This window comes from Sebastes fasciatus, chromosome 9 (genome assembly GCF_043250625.1).
Source record: "Sebastes fasciatus isolate fSebFas1 chromosome 9, fSebFas1.pri, whole genome shotgun sequence".
In the NCBI taxonomy this organism is placed as follows: domain Eukaryota; kingdom Metazoa; phylum Chordata; class Actinopteri; order Perciformes; family Sebastidae; genus Sebastes; species Sebastes fasciatus.
Genome location: NC_133803.1, coordinates 35,262,589 through 35,284,338, shown reverse-complemented (window position 1 = coordinate 35,284,338; position 21,750 = coordinate 35,262,589). Strand labels below are relative to the sequence as shown.

The window sequence follows — 21,750 nt, the reverse complement described above, 5'->3', positions numbered from 1 at the left end:
GCGTGGTAAACACTACACATCCAGTAAAGGATGGAAACACTTTGGGTTTCACACATTGACAGGAAAAGCAGAGCTAGACAGAGCAGAGCTAAAGCTGCATGCTAACTTCTAAAAAAGGCCAAAATGTGTCCGAAAATAAGGCTGAAAAAAGGCTGAAAAAAATGCCAAAGTATGTCAGAAATATGGCCCAAAAAAGCTGAAATATTTCTCAAAAAAGGCAAAAAAAGGGCAAAAATATGCTCAAACAAAAGTCAGAAATATGTCATAAAAAAGGCTGATATATGTTTGAATAAAAGTCTGAATAACGTCTGCAATATTTCCGGAAAAAAAAGGCTGAAAACGTCCAAAAATAGGTGCAAAAAAGTGCGAAAAAGTTAGCAGGAAGCGTTATGGTATGGCGGTAACGTGGCGGTCCAGCCGGCCGGCGCTCTCGTCTCCGTGGTCAAATGGGCCGACGCTACGACTGTAGAGAACCCAGATACTGACATTAATGTTCTCTGCATTGAAACGGCCCCGATGGAGCTGACATGGATGGATAAAGAGAACGGAGCTGACGGGAGAGCTAGAGACCACCTTGGAGAAGTTAGAGGAAGTAACAACTACGTCTGGTTTTCAAAATAAGGGAACTATATATACAAAATACATCTATGGAAATAAGATTGATGGATTATATTCACCAGAAGTATAAAACATTATAAATTAAAAAGGAAAATAGCACTAATCTGTGAGGGAAATGTCTTTATTCTTTGATTTCTGGGTTGCTGGATAATAAATACTTCCTGACAATGAAACTGATATATTTGACTTCAGGGCATCTCTGATTACAGTCATGCTGAAAATCAAACATTGTATTGTATTAATTTAGATATTTTCAAAGTAAAAGTCCTAAGAAGTGGACGATTTAAAGAAGTTAAAAACAATCACATTAAATCGCAATATCGAATTGCAATACTTAAAAAGTAGCGTGACAGTATAGAATCAGGAGATAGGTGAATCGCTCTATGAGTACTGATCTTGAATCATTTAATCCCTGATAATGGCAAATAAGGCAAAAACAATTAGAAGAATGTGAATGTGTCTGCAGGCTGACGGTGATTTAGAGCTACAGGTTAAGCCGCTCTGCGATCCTCCACACAATCACAGAGAGCGAGCGGAGGCCAGCAGCCCTCTGCGGTGTGACGGCATTGACAGTCCGTCCCGTCCCTTCTCTCAGATACTGAGGGGGATAGGCTGCATGTGTAAAGTACATTAAGCTCTTGCCGGATCCCTCCTTGTGCCATTCTCCTCTCGTCGACTCGTAGACACAAAGGCAGATTAAAAAGGAGCGCGCGCCATAAAAACCCCCGTGTCAATCTTATCGGCTTCGAGTGCAATTTTTAAACATATGTTAATCTGGGAGAGCTAAAACTCATTCTCTCTCTCTGCTTGTTTATCTCTTATCAAATGCGCAGTAGGTGAGAGGCAGCTTTGCGGTGCGGCTAAGTGCCATTATTTGGATAATTGCGTCCATTGTTGCAGGTTATATAGCTATTTGAAATGGGAGGTGTGTGTAAATAGGTGCAAGGGGCCAGGTAGGGGGTGGTGGAGATATATTCAAGGGGATTTTCTGCGAAGGCTACAAGACACATCTGAATGCGTCTTCATAGCTCCAGCTGAATTTTCAATAAGGAGTGTTTGATATATTTTTTTCTGTGTAACAATACCTTTAGAAAACTAACAATGGCCAAGGTCAGACGCATGGCAGGCATCTGTAGAAACACAATAACCGTGAATGGTATCTTAGTTGTGATGGAAATTAGCAGGATAATAAAATATTAAAGACGCCATCAAAAGTTTTTTATCTGTGCAAGCCGTAGAGCTCCGTGTATACAGGTTACATGAGAGTTAAATGATTTATACTAAACATCTAGGGCTGCAACTAACCATTATTATCACTGCTGATTAAGCTGTTGATTATTTTATGGATTAATTGATCGGTTGTTTGGTCAAAAAATGTCAGAAAAATGTCGATCATGACTGAAGATGACATCCTCAAATGTCTTGTTTTGTCCACAACAATCAGAGAATTTAGACTTATTTTTCTAACTGATTAATCAATTATCAAAAAAGTTGGCGATTAATTTAATAGTCGATTAATGGCCTTAAAGACATGTAATAATATTCTAGCGTGCATGTAGAGTGCACTAATATTCTTCTCCTATAATCAATAAAGTGGTGTATAAAGATGTGGTGTGTTGCAGGAGGAGAACGTTCTCCTAGTGTTGCATGTGTGAAGGACAGTGCTCCCAGCGGTGCAAGAATAACAAGTTCATTAGTCGAGGGGGGGCGCCGCAGGAATTCAAATCCCCCCCCGACCCCGGGCCCGGCCTCCGATTGGCTGGCTGCGTCGGCACGGCGAGACTCATTAGAGCCCAGCAGTAATTAAGAGTTGTTAGAAAGTGAATTCTCCAACCGCAGATTAGAAAATTAAACTATTTACTGATTACATATTAATAGAAGACAACAATGGCGCTTGCCATAAGCTTGGAAGGCAACCAAGGAATAAATCTGTGTACTTAATTACCATAAACAATGGGGGCATAGAAATGGAGTTTTATGCACACTCCCTCCTGTAATGTGTCTGATATCAGAAGACACTTGACAATTCTTGTTCAATTATCTCTATTATTTAATGTGCTGTGAACTGCCTCTGAGTAAATAAATTAACCACCCCAATTACTTGGGATTCATCTGGGGAGGGCCGCGGCGTAATAGAAAAATGCCGCAGAAAGCTGCATTGTGCCCAAACCAGGGGAGAGACGGGGGGAGGAGGAGGAGGAGAGGAAGAGGAGGGAGAGCTAGGGGTGAGAGAAAGGAGAAGGAAATAGAGATTCACAGGGATAAAAAGGGAGAGAGCAAATAGAAAGTGATGCACAGAGACAGAAATATAAAGAAAAACTCTAAACAGGATAAGTTACTAAAAACAATTATTAGATTCCTCGTGGCAAACATTATACATATATAAGCTGAATGACAAACTGAACTTACAGAAGAGAGAGAGGGGAGAAAAAGGGATGAAGGGGATGACAAAGCAGAAGCATGTGATATGGAAGGAAGGAGGGAATATTGAGGAGCAGCGGAGCACAGTGGATCTTCCCAGGCTTTCTGCTGCTGGAGCAGAGAGATGAACAATCAGACACGGGTCAGTCGGTCTGTCTGATCACATCTGCCCATCAGTCCTGCAGCGCCGTGCACACTGAGCGCACGTAAACGTACCTCAAGAGGTCTGAATCATGTGATCGCATGCCCTGCTATGACATCCACCCTGCCTAGGAACTAACCTCACATAGTTCTGCACATAGATAAAACTGTTTATATGGGAATACTCAGCTCCTCAGAATACACTGAACTCTAAAGACCTCTAAGTAGTAAATTAGATTGAAGAGAAATCTCTCAACACATCAACAGTAGCTGTGACTTCCTCTCTGTGACATCCAGCCTTCACTGCACCTCCACGTCCTTATTATCTAATCTCCTGCTGAGATCACATCTGCTCAATTAAAACACTGGAAAGTGGAAGAAAGTATTATTTCTGTCCGAGCTTCTCTAAAGAAAGGTCTGCTCTCACAAGCTCCACAGCTTGTCTCAGGTCTGTAGATGTAGAGTAGAAACAGGTGGAGTGACAGGTGATGTAGTTTTAATGCATGACGTCGTCCAGAACTACAGTGCGTTGACTTTGTGCTTTAAGCACTGGGAGATTGCGTTATTAATTAAGAGTATTGGTGTTTTAGTGTTGGTTTACTTTGGGCAGAGACACAAGACTAGTGAAGGTGGTCGATAAAAGATTTAGTGGTGGATTTCACAGCCAGGTATCAGTTCACAAAGGTGAATAACTGGGAGGTGTTCGGAGACTAAATGTTTTGTCTGACGTGCATAATAAAGTCCATCTTGTGTGCACTTATGGTGCCGACGACGAGGCTTTTCTAATGGCACTTTTGGTCGCGCCGAGTCAAACCATGTCGCGCTGATTTGTGTCTCCATCACCAGTTTTAGCGCGCCGAGTCGTGCCGAGTCGCACCCGAGATGGACCATCTCTGGAGTCGGGACAAAGTGCGTCCGACCCGCCTCCAAGCGGGTTGCGATGACGTCTCGCCGAACCACGGTCAACCCACGACTTCCCCTTAAACTTTCAGCTGTACAAGAGTCGTGTTAAGTTGCTGCTGATGAAAACCGAACATTTCCTGATTTTGCGGTTTCATAATAAAAGCTTTTAAATAACAAAATATCAGGGGACTTTTATTGTGAAGAATTTATAGGAAATTAAATGAGCTTATCACTGAATTAGCGGAGCTTCGTTAGTGGCTATTCTTCAATAAAACCAGTCTACTCATAGTGCAGGGAGGAAGAGGACAAACAGCAAAAATAACACTGGGCTTTTACTGTGAAAAATATAGGAAATGAAATGTATTTATACACCGTTTTACAGCCGCTCCTTTGACCACTAGTCACAGCCACGGTGGATGCAAATCCCCGCTGACGCGCTGAGTCGAACCGAGTCAGCACGTGTGAATGGAAAAAGGCCGAAACTGTGCCAAAAAGACCAAATTGGTGATTGGCTCTGTTGAACTATAATCAGTTCATCATGATAGGGAGACCGTCTCTTAACTGTTATTGCCGTCGAAGGAAAGAGCTCATTAAGTAACATTCTGTGAATTTTCTTTAATTGCACTGTGACTTCGTACGTCCCTAAACTGAACCGGACACTTGGACGTGTAACTAGATGTCGGGGACATCAGCCGGCCTTCAGCGGTATAAAATACATCAACATCTGCTGGAAGCTGCTGGTGATTTCCTCACCGTGTCCCCCCAGAAGAGTGCAGCCACCAGTCAGATGTGATGGATCAATACCGGATGTTTTGCTTACAGCCAATCAGCCACAACTTCAATCAGACGTTCTGGGTCCAGAGAGAGAGAAATATCTATCATCTATGACAGCCAATAGAAAGGTGACCTCCGTTGCCGAGGTGATAAAGGTTACTTTAGTTACCACCTGTCACCGGCGCGTCTCGCTCTGATGCCTGCAGACCTCGGCCTAAAGGCACAATCCATAACCTATTGGATGAGTCTCTGGGATAAGTGCTGCAAAATGAGATATGGAAACAGGAATGCACTTTCAGGAAGTGAGCGAGGTGCTCCACATCACGGAGGCAACTTTTCTTTTTCCCTTTGCTGCAACACGATGCCAGTTAGAGGGCTTTTATTCTGTAATGAGCCCTAAATAATGTTTCATTTATAAGCAGCACAGAGCAAATGTGGCACTTGACAAGTGTAGGAGTGTTATAGTATATAACACATCATATCAGCCGTATATATATTGCACTGCGTCACCCAGCAGTCCATATTGTTGACTTGTGGAAACCACATTTTCTCGATTTCATTCCCCACTGATGTTAGGAGGAGGTGAAAAGCAACCAAGGTGAATCTCTCTTCGTGATATCCTTTTATTATTTTGTCCTGTTGTCACCCTCTTCCTTTTCTAGTGAATCCTATTTTTCAGGAGGGGACCGCAGGTATTTCTATATATATAACTATATAAAGAGAAATCGTTATGGCTGAAGGTGTTTGGGAGTAAATAACCCGGCGTCTTGCTGGCTAGCGGCTGGTTTATCAGTGGGTGAAGAAGAAGAAGAAGAAGAAGAAGAAGGAAAAAACAGCCCTTCAGATTGACACAATGGCGTGCGCTCCGACAGGGGGAGAGGGCACGGAGGCAGGGAGGGAGGCGAGGAGAGAACACAACAAACGGAGGAGAGATAGTCTCGATATCAGCACCCAAATGGGATGGGGAAGGTGAGCGCAAATCCACCGCCCCCAGTTTCCTTTTCTAAAAACCTCCACTTCCATCCTCCCGTGTTGCTTCTTTAGGATTTTCGGGGGCTAAATCCACCGAGGTGGGCAATGATACATCAGACAAAAAGCATGAGAGCTGCTACTAAATTACTACAGCACATACTGGAGCTACACTTTCAGGACATTTGCAAAATTTTACACTTCCTGGATGTGTTCTTTCTCCAGCAGCATTCTTGGGTGAGGAACGGGACGGTTTAGGATCACAAATGGGGATGCTATTCTCCAATTTCAGTTAGGGACTTAACGGAGCCAAGGCCCCTCTTTTGGCTCGGCACACTGTCTCATGTCTTAACAAGGCTTTACCCACGGCCAAATCTTAAATAAAAACCTTCACAATCTGGCTGCGTACGCCAAAAACCAGATTGCACTCTGTGTGCGCGGGTGTGTGTGAGCATTTGTGTGTGTCTGTCGTGGATTTGTGAACTGTGTCATGTTGTGTTGCCTCGTGGTTTTTTATTTTTTTTTATTCTTTGCCTCTCCCTTTAACTCACCCCCGTCTTTCCTTATACAGCATATCAATGAAGGCCAGATATGTACTAGGGGAAGGAGGGTGGGTGTGTGTGTGTGTGTGTGTGTGTGTGTGTGTGTAGCCGTGCATGGCTGAGCGCACTGTTCAATAGTGTGGAGGCTGGCTGGCTGGCTGGCTGGGGCCGCGGCTGGCAAACGGCTGCAGCGGAGACTTCGGCTGGGGCGCCGCTATCGCACCCAGTTATCGTTTCCCCCATGAAGGGCTCCCTTATCACCCCAGCCCAGAGAGGTCTCCCTTCTTCTCCCATCCCCGAGACACACTCCTACTCTCCCTCCCTCCACACCCACCCTCCTCCTCCCTTCTCCTCCTCCTCCCTCACCCCCCCACGTCCCCTCCTTTCATATCCACCCAGCGCTCCGTCGTGCAACATTCAACCGAAAAGGGAGGGGGGGGGGGCTTCAAAGATTCTCCCTCGCACAAACGCACACACACACAAACTCCCCGAGTGCACACGCGTGTGTGTGTATGTGCGTGCGTACGCTCAATTTGCCAAAACAGTTTTTCCAGTGTAATTGGGCTTGGGGTACCTGTGTCCATGAGATAGCGCAGCCTCTTCTCCACGCGAGCTGCTCGGGCGTCTATGTGCCTCTGCTCGCTCTCCAGCGCAGACAGCTCCCCAACCACATACTGACTGGTGTCTTTGAACGCCTTCTGTCAACCAGAGAGAGAGAGGGAGGGAGAGAGGGAGGGAGAGAATGGTTATGAGAGAGAAGGAAGAGTAGTGCGATATAGCATTAAACAGAGACACAGAAAAAAAGGAGAGAGGGATGAGACAGAACGAGGGAGAAGAGAGAAATACAGAGAAGCAAAAAGGTAAAGCAGGGATGGAAGAAAAGAGAATGAAATGAAAAGAGAAGTTATAAAGCAGAGGGAGGAGGAGAGAGAATGTATAAAATACATCCATACATAAAACAAAAGATAAAGTTTCACAATAAGAGATTAAAACAAACAGCTGATGACGAACTGTTGCTGCCTCTCGTTTGGTATTTATGAAGCAGCAAAGCTTTAATCAGAGGACTGAGATGAAGACGTATTGAAGGAAATCAACAATCAACATAATACATGCACATTTTAAGGACTTTTCTTATATAATTGTTCCTGATCAATAATCGATTATCATCAGACGCTTGTTTTCCAACACGACTTTCACAGCTCAACCCAAATAAAACAGGAATCTGAATCCTAAATTAACTCCAGCAAATTATGTGAATCACAAAGTTAACGGCACAAAACCCAAAAGAATAAAAATATGAATTCAGCATAACTTTACTGAATTCACTTGATGACACATACAGTACGTTAGATATATACACATATACAGTATATTAGAGGGACTAAACGGGTTAAAGTCGACCTCAATCGCCTTGAGAGATTCTTCTATTCATGGTTATGAGTGTCTATTTGTTATTTAGGCATCAGTCAGAGTGAACAATGAAGATGAATGGTATCTTAATTCTGATGCACGATAATAAAAGACATATTAAAGACGCCATTAAAAGTTCAAACTTTTCAATCTGTGCAAGCCGTAGAGCCCTGAGTATACAGCTCGCGTTAGAGGAATGTTTTATACTTAACAACTAGGGCTGCAACTAAACCATTATTTTCATTGAAGAATAATCTGTCGATTATTTTCTCGATTATTTGATTAGTTGTTTGGTTTATAAAATGTCATAAAAGGTGAAAAGTGTCTATCAGTGTTTCCCTAAAGCCCAACATGACGTCCTCAAATGTCTTCTTTTGTCCTCAACTCAAAGATATTCAGTTTACTGACACAGAGGAGGAAAGAAACCACCTTAAAAAATTACTCAAACCGATAATCGATTATCAAAAATAGTTCTACTAATGGATTAATGGTTGCAGCTCTAGTGTGGTCGGCTCTTTTTAACTCCTTGTTGATTAAAATGTGCTGAATTAAGGGATGATAATTAAAGAGAGGATTGGTTAAAGAAGCAGCAGCCACAATGAACAGGTGGGATGAAACGCTGCAGGTGACCTCAAACCTCATCACACCTTTACTGTTACTGTCACTGTCACTGTTACTGTTACTGTTACTGTCACTGTTACTGTTACTGTTACTGTTACTGTCACTGTTACTGTTACTGTTACTGTCACTGTCACTGTCACTGTCACCTTTACTGTTACTGTCACTGTTACTGTTACTGTTACTGTCACTGTCACTGTCACCTTTACTGTTACTGTCACTGTTACTGTCACCTTTACTGTTACTGTCACTGTCACTGTTACTGTCACTGTCACCTTTACTGTTACTGTCACTGTCACCTTTACTGTTACTGTCACTGTTACTGTCACCTTTACTGTTACTGTCACTGTTACTGTCACCTTTACTGTTACTGTTACTGTCACTGTCACCTTTACTGTTACTGTCACTGTCACCTTTACTGTTACTGTCACTGTTACTGTCACTGTCACCTTTACTGTTACTGTCACTGTCACCTTTACTGTTACTGTCACTGTTACTGTCACTGTTACTGTCACTGTCACCTTTACTGTTACTGTCACTGTCACCTTTACTGTTACTGTCACTGTTACTGTCACTGTTACTGTCACTGTCACCTTTACTGTTACTGTCACTGTTACTGTCACCTTTACTGTCACTGTCACTGTCACCTTTACTGTTACTGTCACTGTTACTGTCACTGTTACTGTCACTGTTACTGTCACCTTTACTGTTACTGTCACTGTCACCTTTACTGTTACTGTCACTGTCACTGTCACTGTTACTGTCACTGTCACCTTTACTGTTACTGTCACTGTTACTGTCACCTTTACTGTTACTGTCACTGTCACTGTTACTGTTACTGTCACTGTTACTGTTACTGTTACTGTCACTGTTACTGTTACTGTTACTGTCACTGTCACTGTCACCTTTACTGTTACTGTCACTGTCACCTTTACTGTTACTGTCACTGTCACTGTTACTGTTACTGTCACTGTTACTGTCACTGTCACCTTTACTGTTACTGTCACTGTCACCTTTACTGTTACTGTCACTGTTACTGTCACTGTCACCTTTACTGTTACTGTCACTGTTACTGTCACTGTCACCTTTACTGTTACTGTCACTGTCACCTTTACTGTTACTGTCACTGTTACTGTCACTGTCACCTTTACTGTTACTGTCACTGTCACATTTACTGTTACTGTCACTGTTACTGTTAATGTCACTGTCACTGTTACTGTCACCTTTACTGTTACTGTCACTGTCACTGTCACCTTTACTGTTACTGTTACTGTCACTGTCACTGTCACCTTTACTGTTACTGTTACTGTTACTGTCACTGTCACTGTCACTGTCACTGTCACTGTATGGAAAACCATCAAAGGCTCTGATCACAGTCGACACTGATGCAGTTTATCCAGCTGTTGATTAATCAGTGATAGATTAATCAGTCACATCTGTAATAGCATGTTGATCTAGTCTCCACATCTGGACAGTTATCTTCATACTGGGAACTTCTTTGGTCAAGAGTTTAAACATTCCTACACAAAACTGTACAGCTCTTTAATATTAAAAACAAACATATTGTACAAGCTTTTTAGATTTTTTTCAAAATTTTTTTTTTAATTTTCTATAAATGTTTCTTTCTTGCTTCTTTTATGTTCTTATGCACCAAAATACCAACGTGAAAATAAACCTGAATCTGAGTTTATTTTCCAGTTATATATCTCATACTGTTGACATCCAATCCTCATTCGATCGATCCTAATATTCATGGTGACTCCACATTAGAGCTGCAATAATTAACCTACTATTCTGATAATGGATTAATCAGTTTGAGTCATTTTTTCTGAAAATAAAGTCTAATTTCTCTGATTGCAGCTTCTTAAATATGAATATTTTCTGGTTTCTTTCCTCCTCTGTGACAGTAAACTGAATATCTTTGAGTTGTGGACAAAACAAGACATCTGAGGACGTCATCTTGGGCTTTGAGAAACACATTTTCCAGACATTTTATAGACCAAATAACTAATCAAGAAAATAATCAACAGATTAATTGATGAAAATAACCGTTAGCTTCAGCTCTACTCCACGTTATAGTCATCTCTCACTGAACTTTGGGCTTTCATCATAACTGCTAACTTGGTAATTCATTAGTGTTCCTGTACCCTTTAATTAAATAAAGGAAATGTGTTTGAATATAAATCAAATATTTACAACCTGCAGGTTTATAATAGTTTCCTGTTCTCAATATTTACGAGAGAAGCAGGTAGAGGGACACAGGAGAGGCTTCACTAAACTGAAAACATGTCACATAAATCAAGTAACAAGTTGTCTTTAACATTCATTTTTTGCAGTGTAGTGTTAACCCACCATAGCCCCTTAAACTAAACTACACACGCGCACGCGCACACGCACACACACACACACACACACACACACACACACACACACACACACACACACACACTCTGTGCCATTTCAGATAAGTCTTCAAACTTCTCCCACACACACTAAACAGCATCCTCTCCATCACTATACATCCTCAGACACACACTCTATAAATAACCATATGCACTTCATACACCCTCCATCTCTGACCCCTCTTCACCTCTGTCTCCTGACTGCTTGCTATTCTCCAGAGAAACTCCTCTGAGTGAGTGAGGAAAAAAAAATGTTTATTCAAATTCAGTCCTGAGGATGCATCCGGAGAAATATCTCCCTTTTACTGCTGATGCACTTCGTTTTCCTTAATGGGAAGGAGAACTAGTGAGCAGCCATTCCACCCAGGCCAGCACTTTTCCCTGTACTCTCTCTCTAGCAGCGTGTGCGTCTGTGTGGCTCTGCGCACGTGTGATTTGTGCATGTGTTGATTCCCAGCAGCCTTCCTCCTCCTCCTCCTCGCGCGCTCTCGCTCTATCACCATATTTTTCCTTGGCAAATCAATTTTACACATGATCAGCCCACTCCCCTTGCCGCGCTCGGCCCAGCCGTAATTAAGAGGAGGGAAATTACCATATATATTATATTAATGCAAACATCATTCAGCAGGTAATTCTTGGCTGATCGGGATAATGGAAAGGTTGAACACCCATTAACCCTGGGGCCCGGCGCTGGGAGGAGGAGGAGGAGGAGGGTGGAGGTGTGTGTGTGTGTGTGTGTGTGTGTGTGTGTGGGACCGGGGTGGAGGGTGCCGGGTCGAGGGCTGCTTGCAAAGACAGATTCACCCCGTGGTCTCCAGTGGCACACACACACACACACACACACACACACACACACACACACACACACACACACTCATTGAAATAATAGCACTCTTATAGACACACTCTTTGTTCACACAAGTTCAAACACAGGCTGAGGAGAGAGAGTGTACACTTGAAGGACACGTAGGACTTCTTTACACACACACACCTCTAAATGGCAGCTGATATCTACTATTGTTATAATTATAATCTGTTAGATCAATACTATAGAGGAGAGGACAGTATGTGTGTGTGAGGATGAGAGAGGTGGACGAGGTGACGACAAGACAGGAGAGACAGAAAGAAAGCTGACTAACAGGAAATAAAAAGTAGGAGATATTAAAGGACACCTCACTCCCAGATTTCACCTCGTCAAGCTCAGCACTAAAGCGTCATAAACGCTGCAGCTGCAGGATCAAGAGTTGTTACTGATCACAGTAAAACCTTCTGCGAACACAAGGACGATTTAGGAGAAGGAAAATGACAAACCTCCTCTTCGAACGGTCGGCGGATATCGAGGTCCGTCGGTGAACCTCGGTCCTCCTCGGCCTTCTTCAGATCCTCAGGAACAGACTTCTGCCTCTTCACCTCTGGAGAGATGAAGGAGTGAGAGAGGGAAAGATGAATGGAGGAAAACAAACATTCATAGTGAGATTTATTTGAGTTGTCTTATTGATCTAAATGTTGTTTAACATGTTTAGAGTGCCGGGTGGTGAGTGGAGTCGGTGAGGAGGAAGAGCTCCTCTACACCACAAATAAATTATTACTAGTTTTATTATCGTTATCACTCTTATTGAAAAAATCGGATGTTCTCCTGTCATACAAGCAATGACGTCATCATCTTTATGTTCACACTACGAGCGACAAAAGCAACAAAACGGCCAGCGTGGCCAGCTACATTGTCAGCAAGTCGCCGTTGTAGTGTTGCTCCAGCGCCTGATGACGTAGTTATGACCAGCTTAACTTTATTTGTAGCGCGTCACTCAGCGACGTCACTCAGTGTCGGCATCAGTTTGTAGCTTCATATAACCGGCTTGTATTGAAAGTGACTTGTAGGCTGTAGCTGTGTTGCTCGTAGTGTGAACACAGCACCAGTGTGAGCTTTCAGTTCTTTCAGCGACCGAGCTGAGGAGTAAAGTCTGATTCATGATTGCCGCATCGTGTCGCGAGTGTCTGCGCGGCCAAAGTGGCGTCACGCTATCAGACACGGCCCTTTATGGGGGTTCCGTGCGTCAGGTTTTCGCCCGTCAGCGCACATCCAAATTTCTCTAACTGAGAACTTTGAGAATGTCGGTTTGCCGGGAGGAGAAACCTGCACGGAGTATAAAAGATCTAAAGGTTTTCTTGTCACGATTCGACGTCAGCTCACGTCCGTGAGGCCGTCCTTGCAGAAAGCACGTTTTCGGGAAAAGTAGAAACTGAATCAACTTTTGGAGAAACGCAACCTGATGACACGCTGTGGTGGCAAATCACATAACCGGCGATCCAGAGCTGCACAACCCAGACATGAGGGAACAAAACATGTCAAGAGTCGCAGTCAATGAGCCGTTAAAGTGACTCTCCAATACCGAATCGCTGAACGCCTGATCTGCTGTGAATTCAGCCTAAGCATAGAAAACGTTTCTGCTTTCTTTGTGGATGTACGGTGTTCCTTACGGTGTTCTTTACGGTGTTCCTTACGGTGTTCTTTACGGTGTTCTTTACGGTGTTCTCTACGGTGTTCTTTACGGTGTTCTTTACAGTGTTCTTTACGGTGTTCTTTACAGTGTTCTTTACGGTGTTCTCTACGGTGTTCTTTACGGTGTTCTTTACAGTGTTCTTTACGGTGTTCTCTACGGTGTTCTTTACGGTGTTCTTTACGGTGTTCTCTACGGTGTTCTTTACGGTGTTCTTTACGGTGTTCTTTACGGTGTTCCTTACGGTGTTCTCTACGGTGTTCTTTACGTGTTCTTTACGGTGTTCTTTACGGTGTTCCTTACGGTGTTCCTTACGGTGTTCTTTACGGTGTTCCTTACGGTGTTCCTTACGGTGTTCTTTACGGTGTTCCTTACGGTGTTCTTTACGGTGTTCTTTACGGTGTTCCTTACGGTGTTCTTTACGGTGTTCTTTACGGTGTTCTCTACGGTGTTCTTTACGGTGTTCTCTACGGTGTTCTTTACGTTCTTTACGGTGTTCTTTATGGTGTTCTTTACGGTGTTCTTTACGTTCTTTACAGTGTTATTTACGGTGTTCTTTACGGTGTTCTTTACGGTGTTCTCTACGGTGTTCTTTACGTTCTTTACAGTGTTATTTACGGTGTTCTTTACGGTGTTCTTTACGGTGTTTGGCTTGAAATCTTGAAATATGTGTTAAAAACTGAAGCTTTCAGTATTTTTTTGTGTCTCTTGACATCTTGGAGTTGATTTGTTGACTGTGGTTAGAAGTAACAGAGGAAAGTTAACAAAGAAGAACAGGTGAATCATTATTGAGCCTCTGGCCCCCCACCCCCTCAAGTGTTGCTGTGTGCAAACATGCAGTACCTCCCTGTGTAAATACTCTATGCATTGTGTGTGTGTGTGTGTGTGTGTGTGTGTGTGTGTGTGTTTGTGTTGCATCGTCCCCCACCTGGTCTGCTCTCCACATACTGGCTGAAGGACTTCAGCTGTGTTTTCCTGACTGCAGAATCCTTGTTGAAGACTACCGGGCTGCGCAACCTCTCAGTCGCTCTGCGCAGCCGCTCTGCTCGCAACTCCTCGGCGTTATTCTGTGAAACGCAGAGAGAATGTGTCGCTTACTGAGGATGCTGCATGTCACAGGAATATAATAGTGTTACTTTAGTGATTGAAAAGAGGGTTAGGATATTATGCAAAAAGGGAAGCACAAATCACAGATTGTGCAACGTAAGAGAGGAAATAGTCTACATGTACGGACATGACGTTTCAGATCAACATGTGAAACTCAGAGATGTGGAGAGATGGATGAAAGTTTGACTGCAACTAACGATTATTTTCACTGTTTATTAATCTGTTGATCATTCCCTCTAGTAATTGATTAGTTGTTTGTCTTTAAAATGTCAGAAATGGTGAAAAATGTCGATCAGTGTTTCATCAGTGTTAACTTCAAATTACAACGGAGTGTAAAAACCAGCGTCAGCGATTAGTCTGCAGCCTCTTCACATCTCCTCTATTATCCCGTCAGCCTCTACCAGCCACTTAGATCTGCTCTCAGGCTTCTATTAGGCAGCCGCTGCAGGATTTCACAGCTGCTCTGATTATTGTGACCAAAAACACACACGCACGCACACGCACCCCATTAGTGCACATGTAAACACACGTGTGTGCAAACAGGCTTACTGACAGGCCATGAGATAAATCTGGTAGAAGTTGATATGTTAGACACACACACACAGTCTCTCTCTCATTCTCTCCCTCACTCATGAGAGAGACAAAAAGCAGGCAATTAACTTGACTTTCAACAAAACCTCCAGCCAGAAAATATATTAAGATTATGCAAAATGCAAAAAAAACGCTATTGTTTTCAAAGCGAACATGTGTTAAAAAGCTACACGCTCGCTTCTTCCACTATCAAAAAACGGCGTGCAGAAATGCTTTATTACCGGGGGGCCTCCAAATATGTCAAGCCGAGTGGAAAAGAAACTGACTCCGGCTGAGATTGACGCCGTGGCAACGTTAATAAGACGGCGAAACGTGTAATAAAGTCGACAATTAGGGCAAAACATGTTCCACTGCTTGAGACGGGAGGGAGATAGTCTAGCAGGGTGTGCAGAGCGAGGAGAACTAATAGAGACGGCGTGGGCGGGGAGCGCGCCGGAGACGGGGAGTTGTTAGTTTAGCTTCAGATTATTGACTTTCAAACACAACGCCAGCAATTAGTCTGTTCTCACTTTGTTTCGTCTATTAGTCCGTCAGCTTCTACCAGCCTCTTAAAACCTACTGTCACATTTATTTATGAAGTCCTGCAGACAAAATGCCCAATTAAACATTTTAAAACATAAAGGCTAGAGAGCTGGGATGTGTGAAAGCGTGTGCATGTGAGAGAAGCACCGAGGAAGAGCAGAAGAGCAGAGAGTAGATTTAAATTACTGATCGCAGGAGAAGTGAGGAGGAGCAGATAAAAGACTAAATCAAACTCAACTGAATCTCTCCATCTTCCAGTGAAAAGTGACGATCACAACAATGTGTTGTTCAGTGTCAAATTAATGTTTGGCTTCCATCAGCATTATCAAATTACAGCAGTCCCAAGTGACACTTTGTGAAGAACGTGAATAAACAAACTTGTCTCTCAGAGATTGCTGAGTCAGAGGTGGGAAAAAAGAAGAGCGAGTATTTTCATGAAAGTCTCTTCTTCAGGGGAATAAACTGTAATATCAAACTAAGACAGCTGAGCTTCCTCTGAGTGAGTCGGGTGCTGCTTACGTCACAACATCTTATAAACTGGGACGACTCTCTTATCAGAGAACCACAAGGGTCATCCTCCTTTCATTATGTGTGGTGGGGCAATGTATTAATTCAAAATGTCAAATTATATACATAGATACCTTTCATTAAAGCAATACAAAGTAAAGAGTTTATACTTTAAAGGTACTATATGTAACATTTTACATGTATTAATCACTTTATATTGCCAATGTGTGAACGGATCGTAACGTAACCTAAAAACTGAGACCATCCTCGACTTCCTCGGTTGCCTATAATGCCCGACGAGGGGTTCATTATCAGGAATTATTACACGGCTTTGTTGAATACTCGATTCTGATTGGTCAATCACGGCGTTCTACAGTCTGTTATTTCTCTATAACAGACCGTTGCTATGTATAGCAGACCGTTGGTCTTCCCGAGATGCAATAGATTTGAATAAAACACCCACAATTCAATAAAAGTAGGGGTCATTTTTTAAAATTTAATTTTGCAAAGACCACAGTAGGGAACCATCCATGTTATTTTGGGGCAATTAGATGAAAGATATCCATATTTATGATATAATGCAATTTGGAAACGGGTCAAATTTGACCAGGGGACAACAGGAGAGTTAAAAAACCCTGCATATACGTGCATGTTTTGTTGGTTAAAGGATATTAGGGTTCAGAGTTTGACTCAACAAAGTGCTCACAGCACCATAAGTTGAACAGTAGTCCATCAAGGGATCTTATGAATATTTCATATGTTTGTTTGCAGGACAAAGTGTAACAAACACTGATAATTGGATGTCAAAGGGTTTATTGGATTAATGTTGCTGTCCTTGTCATATTCAGGAGAAGGATTTGTGTTTTTTTTTTTTTATACATTTCAGTGTGTTGATGGTGAAAAACTGCAAACCGCTGCACATATCTACAGGAACTGTTGATTTAGCAGAAGGGAGTAAATCCCCGGAGAGACTGATTAGGACGCTGAGGCCGTCCACCCAATTATTACTTATTGTTTAACTGTTGTGGATCTGACACGTTCACTGGCCTCCAACCAGAGGTTAAAGACAACACCAAAGACAACACCTCTACTAGCCTCCAACGCCTCTACTGGCCTCCAACCAGAGGTTAAAGACAACACCGAAGACAACGCCTCTACTGGCCTCCAACGCCTCTACTGGCCTCCAACCAGAGGTTAAAGACAACACCGAAGACAACACCGAAGACAACACCTCTACTGGACTCCAACCAGAGGTTAAGACAACACCGAAGACAACGCCTCTACTGGCCTCCAACCAGAGGTTAAAGACAACACCAAAGACAACACCAAAGACAACACCTCTACTGGACTCCAACCAGAGGTTAAAGACAACACCGAGGACAACACCAAAGACAACACCGAAGACAACACCAAAGACAACACCTCTACTGGACTCCAACCAGAGGTTAACGACAACACCAAAGACAACACCGAAGACAACACCAAAGACAACACCTCTACTGGACTCCAACCAGAGGTTAACGACAACACCAAAGACAACACCTCTACTGGACTCCAACCAGAGGTTAACGACAACACCAAAGACAACACCTCTACTGGACTCCAACCAGAGGTTAACGACAACACCGAAGACAACGCCTCTACTGGACTCCAACCAGAGGTTAACGACAACACCGAAGACAACGCCTCTACTGGCCTCCAACCAGAGGTTAACACACCGAAGACAACGCCTCTACTGGACTCCAACCAGAGGTTAAAGACAACACCGAAGACAACGCCTCTACTGGCCTCCAACCAGAGGTTAAAGACAACACCTCTACTAGCCTCCAACCAGAGGTTAAAGACAACACCGAGGACAACACCTCTACTGGACTCCAACCAGAGGTTAAAGACAACACCGAGGACAACACCTCTACTGGACTCCAACCAGAGGTTAACGACAACACCGAAGACAACGCCTCTACTGGACTCCAACCAGAGGTTAACACACCGAAGACAACGCCTCTACTGGCCTCCAACCAGAGGTTAAAGACAACACCGAAGACAACACCTTTACTGGCCTCCAACCAGAGGTTAACACACCGAAGACAACGCCTCTACTGGCCTCCAACCAGAGGTTAACACACCGAAGACAACGCCTCTACTGGACTCCAACCAGAGGTTAACACACCGAAGACAACGCCTCTACTGGACTCCAACCAGAGGTTAACACACCGAAGACAACGCCTCTACTGGCCTCCAACCAGAGGTTAACGACAACACCAAAGACAACACCTCTACTGGACTCCAACCAGAGGTTAACACACCGAAGACAACGCCTCTACTGGCCTCCAACCAGAGGTTAAAGACAACACCGAAGACAACACCTTTACTGGCCTCCAACCAGAGGTTAACACACCGAAGACAACGCCTCTACTGGCCTCCAACCAGAGGTTAACACACCGAAGACAACGCCTCTACTGGACTCCAACCAGAGGTTAACACACCGAAGACAACGCCTCTACTGGACTCCAACCAGAGGTTAACACACCGAAGACAACGCCTCTACTGGCCTCCAACCAGAGGTTAAAGACAACACCGAAGACAACGCCTCTACTGGCCTCCAACGCCTCTACTGGCCTCCAACCAGAGGTTAAAGACAACACCGAAGACAACACCGAAGACAACACCTCTACTAGTCTCCAACCAGAGGTTAAGACAACACCGAAGACAACGCCTCTACTGGCCTCCAACCAGAGGTTAAAGACAACACCGAGGACAACACCAAAGACAACACCGAAGACAACACCAAAGACAACACCTCTACTGGACTCCAACCAGAGGTTAACGACAACACCAAAGACAACACCTCTACTGGACTCCAACCAGAGGTTAACGACAACACCGAAGACAACGCCTCTACTGGACTCCAACCAGAGGTTAACGACAACACCGAAGACAACGCCTCTACTGGACTCCAACCAGAGGTTAACGACAACACCGAAGACAACGCCTCTACTGGACTCCAACCAGAGGTTAACACACCGAAGACAACGCCTCTACTGGCCTCCAACCAGAGGTTAAAGACAACACCGAAGACAACGCCTCTACTGGCCTCCAACGCCTCTACTGGCCTCCAACCAGAGGTTAAAGACAACACCGAAGACAACACCTCTACTAGTCTCCAACCAGAGGTTAAGACAACACCGAAGACAACGCCTCTACTGGCCTCCAACCAGAGGTTAAAGACAACACCGAGGACAACACCAAAGACAACACCGAAGACAACACCAAAGACAACACCTCTACTGGACTCCAACCAGAGGTTAACGACAACACCGAAGACAACACCTCTACTGGACTCCAACCAGAGGTTAACACACCGAAGACAACGCCTCTACTGGCCTCCAACCAGAGGTTAAAGACAACACCGAAGACAACGCCTCTACTGGCCTCCAACCAGAGGTTAACGACAACACCTCTACTAGCCTCCAACCAGAGGTTAAAGACAACACCAAAGACAACACCTTTACTGGCCTCCAACCAGAGGTTAAAGACAACACTGAAGACAACACCTTTACTGGCCTCCAACCAGAGGTTAAAGACAACACCGAAGACAACACCTTTACTGGCCTCCAACCAGAGGTTAAAGACAACACTGAAGACAACACCTTTACTGGCCTCCAACACCTTCTTAAAAACTAACTCCACAATGTCTTTCTCTCCCGGTCACACAGAGAGAGAGAGCAGCTGTCCACTTGGCTCCCCCTCTGTCTCCCGTTTCCTCTCTGGGACAGGCAGATATTGGGGTGTCCCCTCCCTCCCTCTTTATCTCTTATCGCTGCTATCATCGCGGTGGCGGTGGCGATTCAGTGCTTTTGGTGTGTGTGAGTCTGAATGTGCGTGCAGGGGGCTGCGTGACTAACGTTGCAGTCTGCTGAGCGTCGCATGCCCTTATCGTGCGCTACCGAGGCTGCGCATACACACAATCACTAATGAGAGAGAGAGTGAGTGAGTGAGTGAGAGTGTGTGTGTGTGTGTGTGTGTGTGTGATGTTCCTGCAGGTCGTTCCACCCGCCTGAAGGACTTTTAGGATGCCCAATCCTCCTGGGACAAGAAGACAGTTTATCCTTTATTTAGAGGACAGAAGAAGTCACACAACTGCACAAACAGATTCTGTACATGTGCAAACATTACTTGTAAAAAAAGCTTTGATTTGTTTTAGTAGTTTTGTGTTGTTATATTAATTTATATCCCATTGGTGACAATAAACGATGCCAACATGGAGGTACATTAGAGGAGCAGCTGAGTACAAATGATGGCTGAATATTGCATGGAACATCCAGGGATGGGAATCGAGAAACCGGTTCCAAATTGTCCGATCCGTCGCCTCCGAGGTTTTCATGTTTCTTTCATCCATGCCAGTAGGTTTTTCTGACAGTTGTGCACCGCAAAAACTCATTCGTCATGACGATGAACTCATTCGTCGTGACGATGAACTCATTCGTCGTGACGATAAACTCATTCGTCGTGACGATAAACTCATTCGTCGTGACGATAAACTCATTCGTCGTGACGATGAACTCATTCGTCGTGACGATGAACTCATTCGTCGTGACGATGAACTCATTCGTCGTGACGATGAACTCATTCGTCGTGACGATGAACTCATTCGTCGTGACGATGAACTCATTCGTCGTGACGATGAACTCATTCGTCGTGACGATGAACTCATTCGTCGTGACGATAAACTCATTCGTCATGATGATAAACTCTGCGTCAACATTGCTGGAAACTTGCAACCAGAAGGAGCAGGGTTTCCCATTCATAAGCTAGATGCAGGCGCACCACAGTTTCATAATGACCTGAATGAATGTTTTTACACTCGGGGTCCGTGCATTCTGTGCAGGGATTCAACTTGGCAGGTCAGGGGCAGCCGCTCGCTGTGGGAGGGTCCCCTTGTTGGACCTCTCCCCGGGGCTTGTTTCCTCCGTGCGGTGTGTCACGACTAGGTCGGCTTGGAGAGGCCCGGAGTGAAGGCGGCTCCGGCCGTGAGCTTTACAGCATCCCTCGCTGCTTTCCGGGGGCTGTGGACTTAGTGCTCACTGCGTCCTCTCTCCCTTTATTTTAACATGATCAAAGGTTATTGGGCAGATAGACTCAGATATTATAACGGCTGTGTTAATGCTGAAAAGCCTAAAAGATAAAGAATCGGACTGATGAACAGAACCGATATCGGTCATCGGTATCGATATAAATGTTACCAAATCCCATCCCTTATAACACCGTTACAAAATTAAAAAGACCTATTGAGCACGCCGTATAACCACAATGTCACAGGTTTGATTCCAGCCGGCAGAGAGGAAACGAGTCAGACGTGTGTTGACCAAATGTCTTGACCCCTGATGTAGTTAAACTTTGATTTGTAAGTGTTCATTTTAAAGTAAATTTGATGTGTGTGAGAGAGGTCTAAGTTGACATAGTAACCCAGTAGCAGCCTTAAAAAATAAAACTCTGTTTGAGGAAAGATGATTTTAAAATCAATAACACTTTGTTGTATTTTCTGTAACTAAGCAACCACAGAGTAGACAAATCTGCTTCCTGTTTACACCGGTACGCGCATGCCCAGTGTACGTGAACGGTCATGTGATATGCGTTTCCAGGCGTGTTGGTTATATATTATATTATTATTATTTCTGAAGCGCTCGTGGTGCACGGAGATGGTTTCCGTTTTAAAAGGTGTTAGTG

General features: G+C 44.0%; 1 protein-coding gene across 9 annotated transcripts in view; it reads right to left on the bottom strand.

Moving 5' to 3' along the window:
• ehbp1 (EH domain binding protein 1) overlaps window positions 1-21,750 on the bottom strand; it is a 214,003-nt gene that overhangs the window by 44,912 nt on the left and 147,341 nt on the right. For 8 of the 9 annotated variants that reach the window (XM_074647439.1, XM_074647444.1, XM_074647434.1 and 5 more), the window contains 3 exons: window positions 14,225-14,363; window positions 12,110-12,210; window positions 6,943-7,066 (listed from right to left, as the gene is read on the bottom strand). In XM_074647439.1, the coding sequence (XP_074503540.1) occupies window positions 6,943-7,066; window positions 12,110-12,210; window positions 14,225-14,363 (364 nt within the window). The remainder of the gene's footprint in view (window positions 1-6,942; window positions 7,067-12,109; window positions 12,211-14,224; window positions 14,364-21,750) is intronic. The other variant, XM_074647436.1, reaches the window with a different exon arrangement.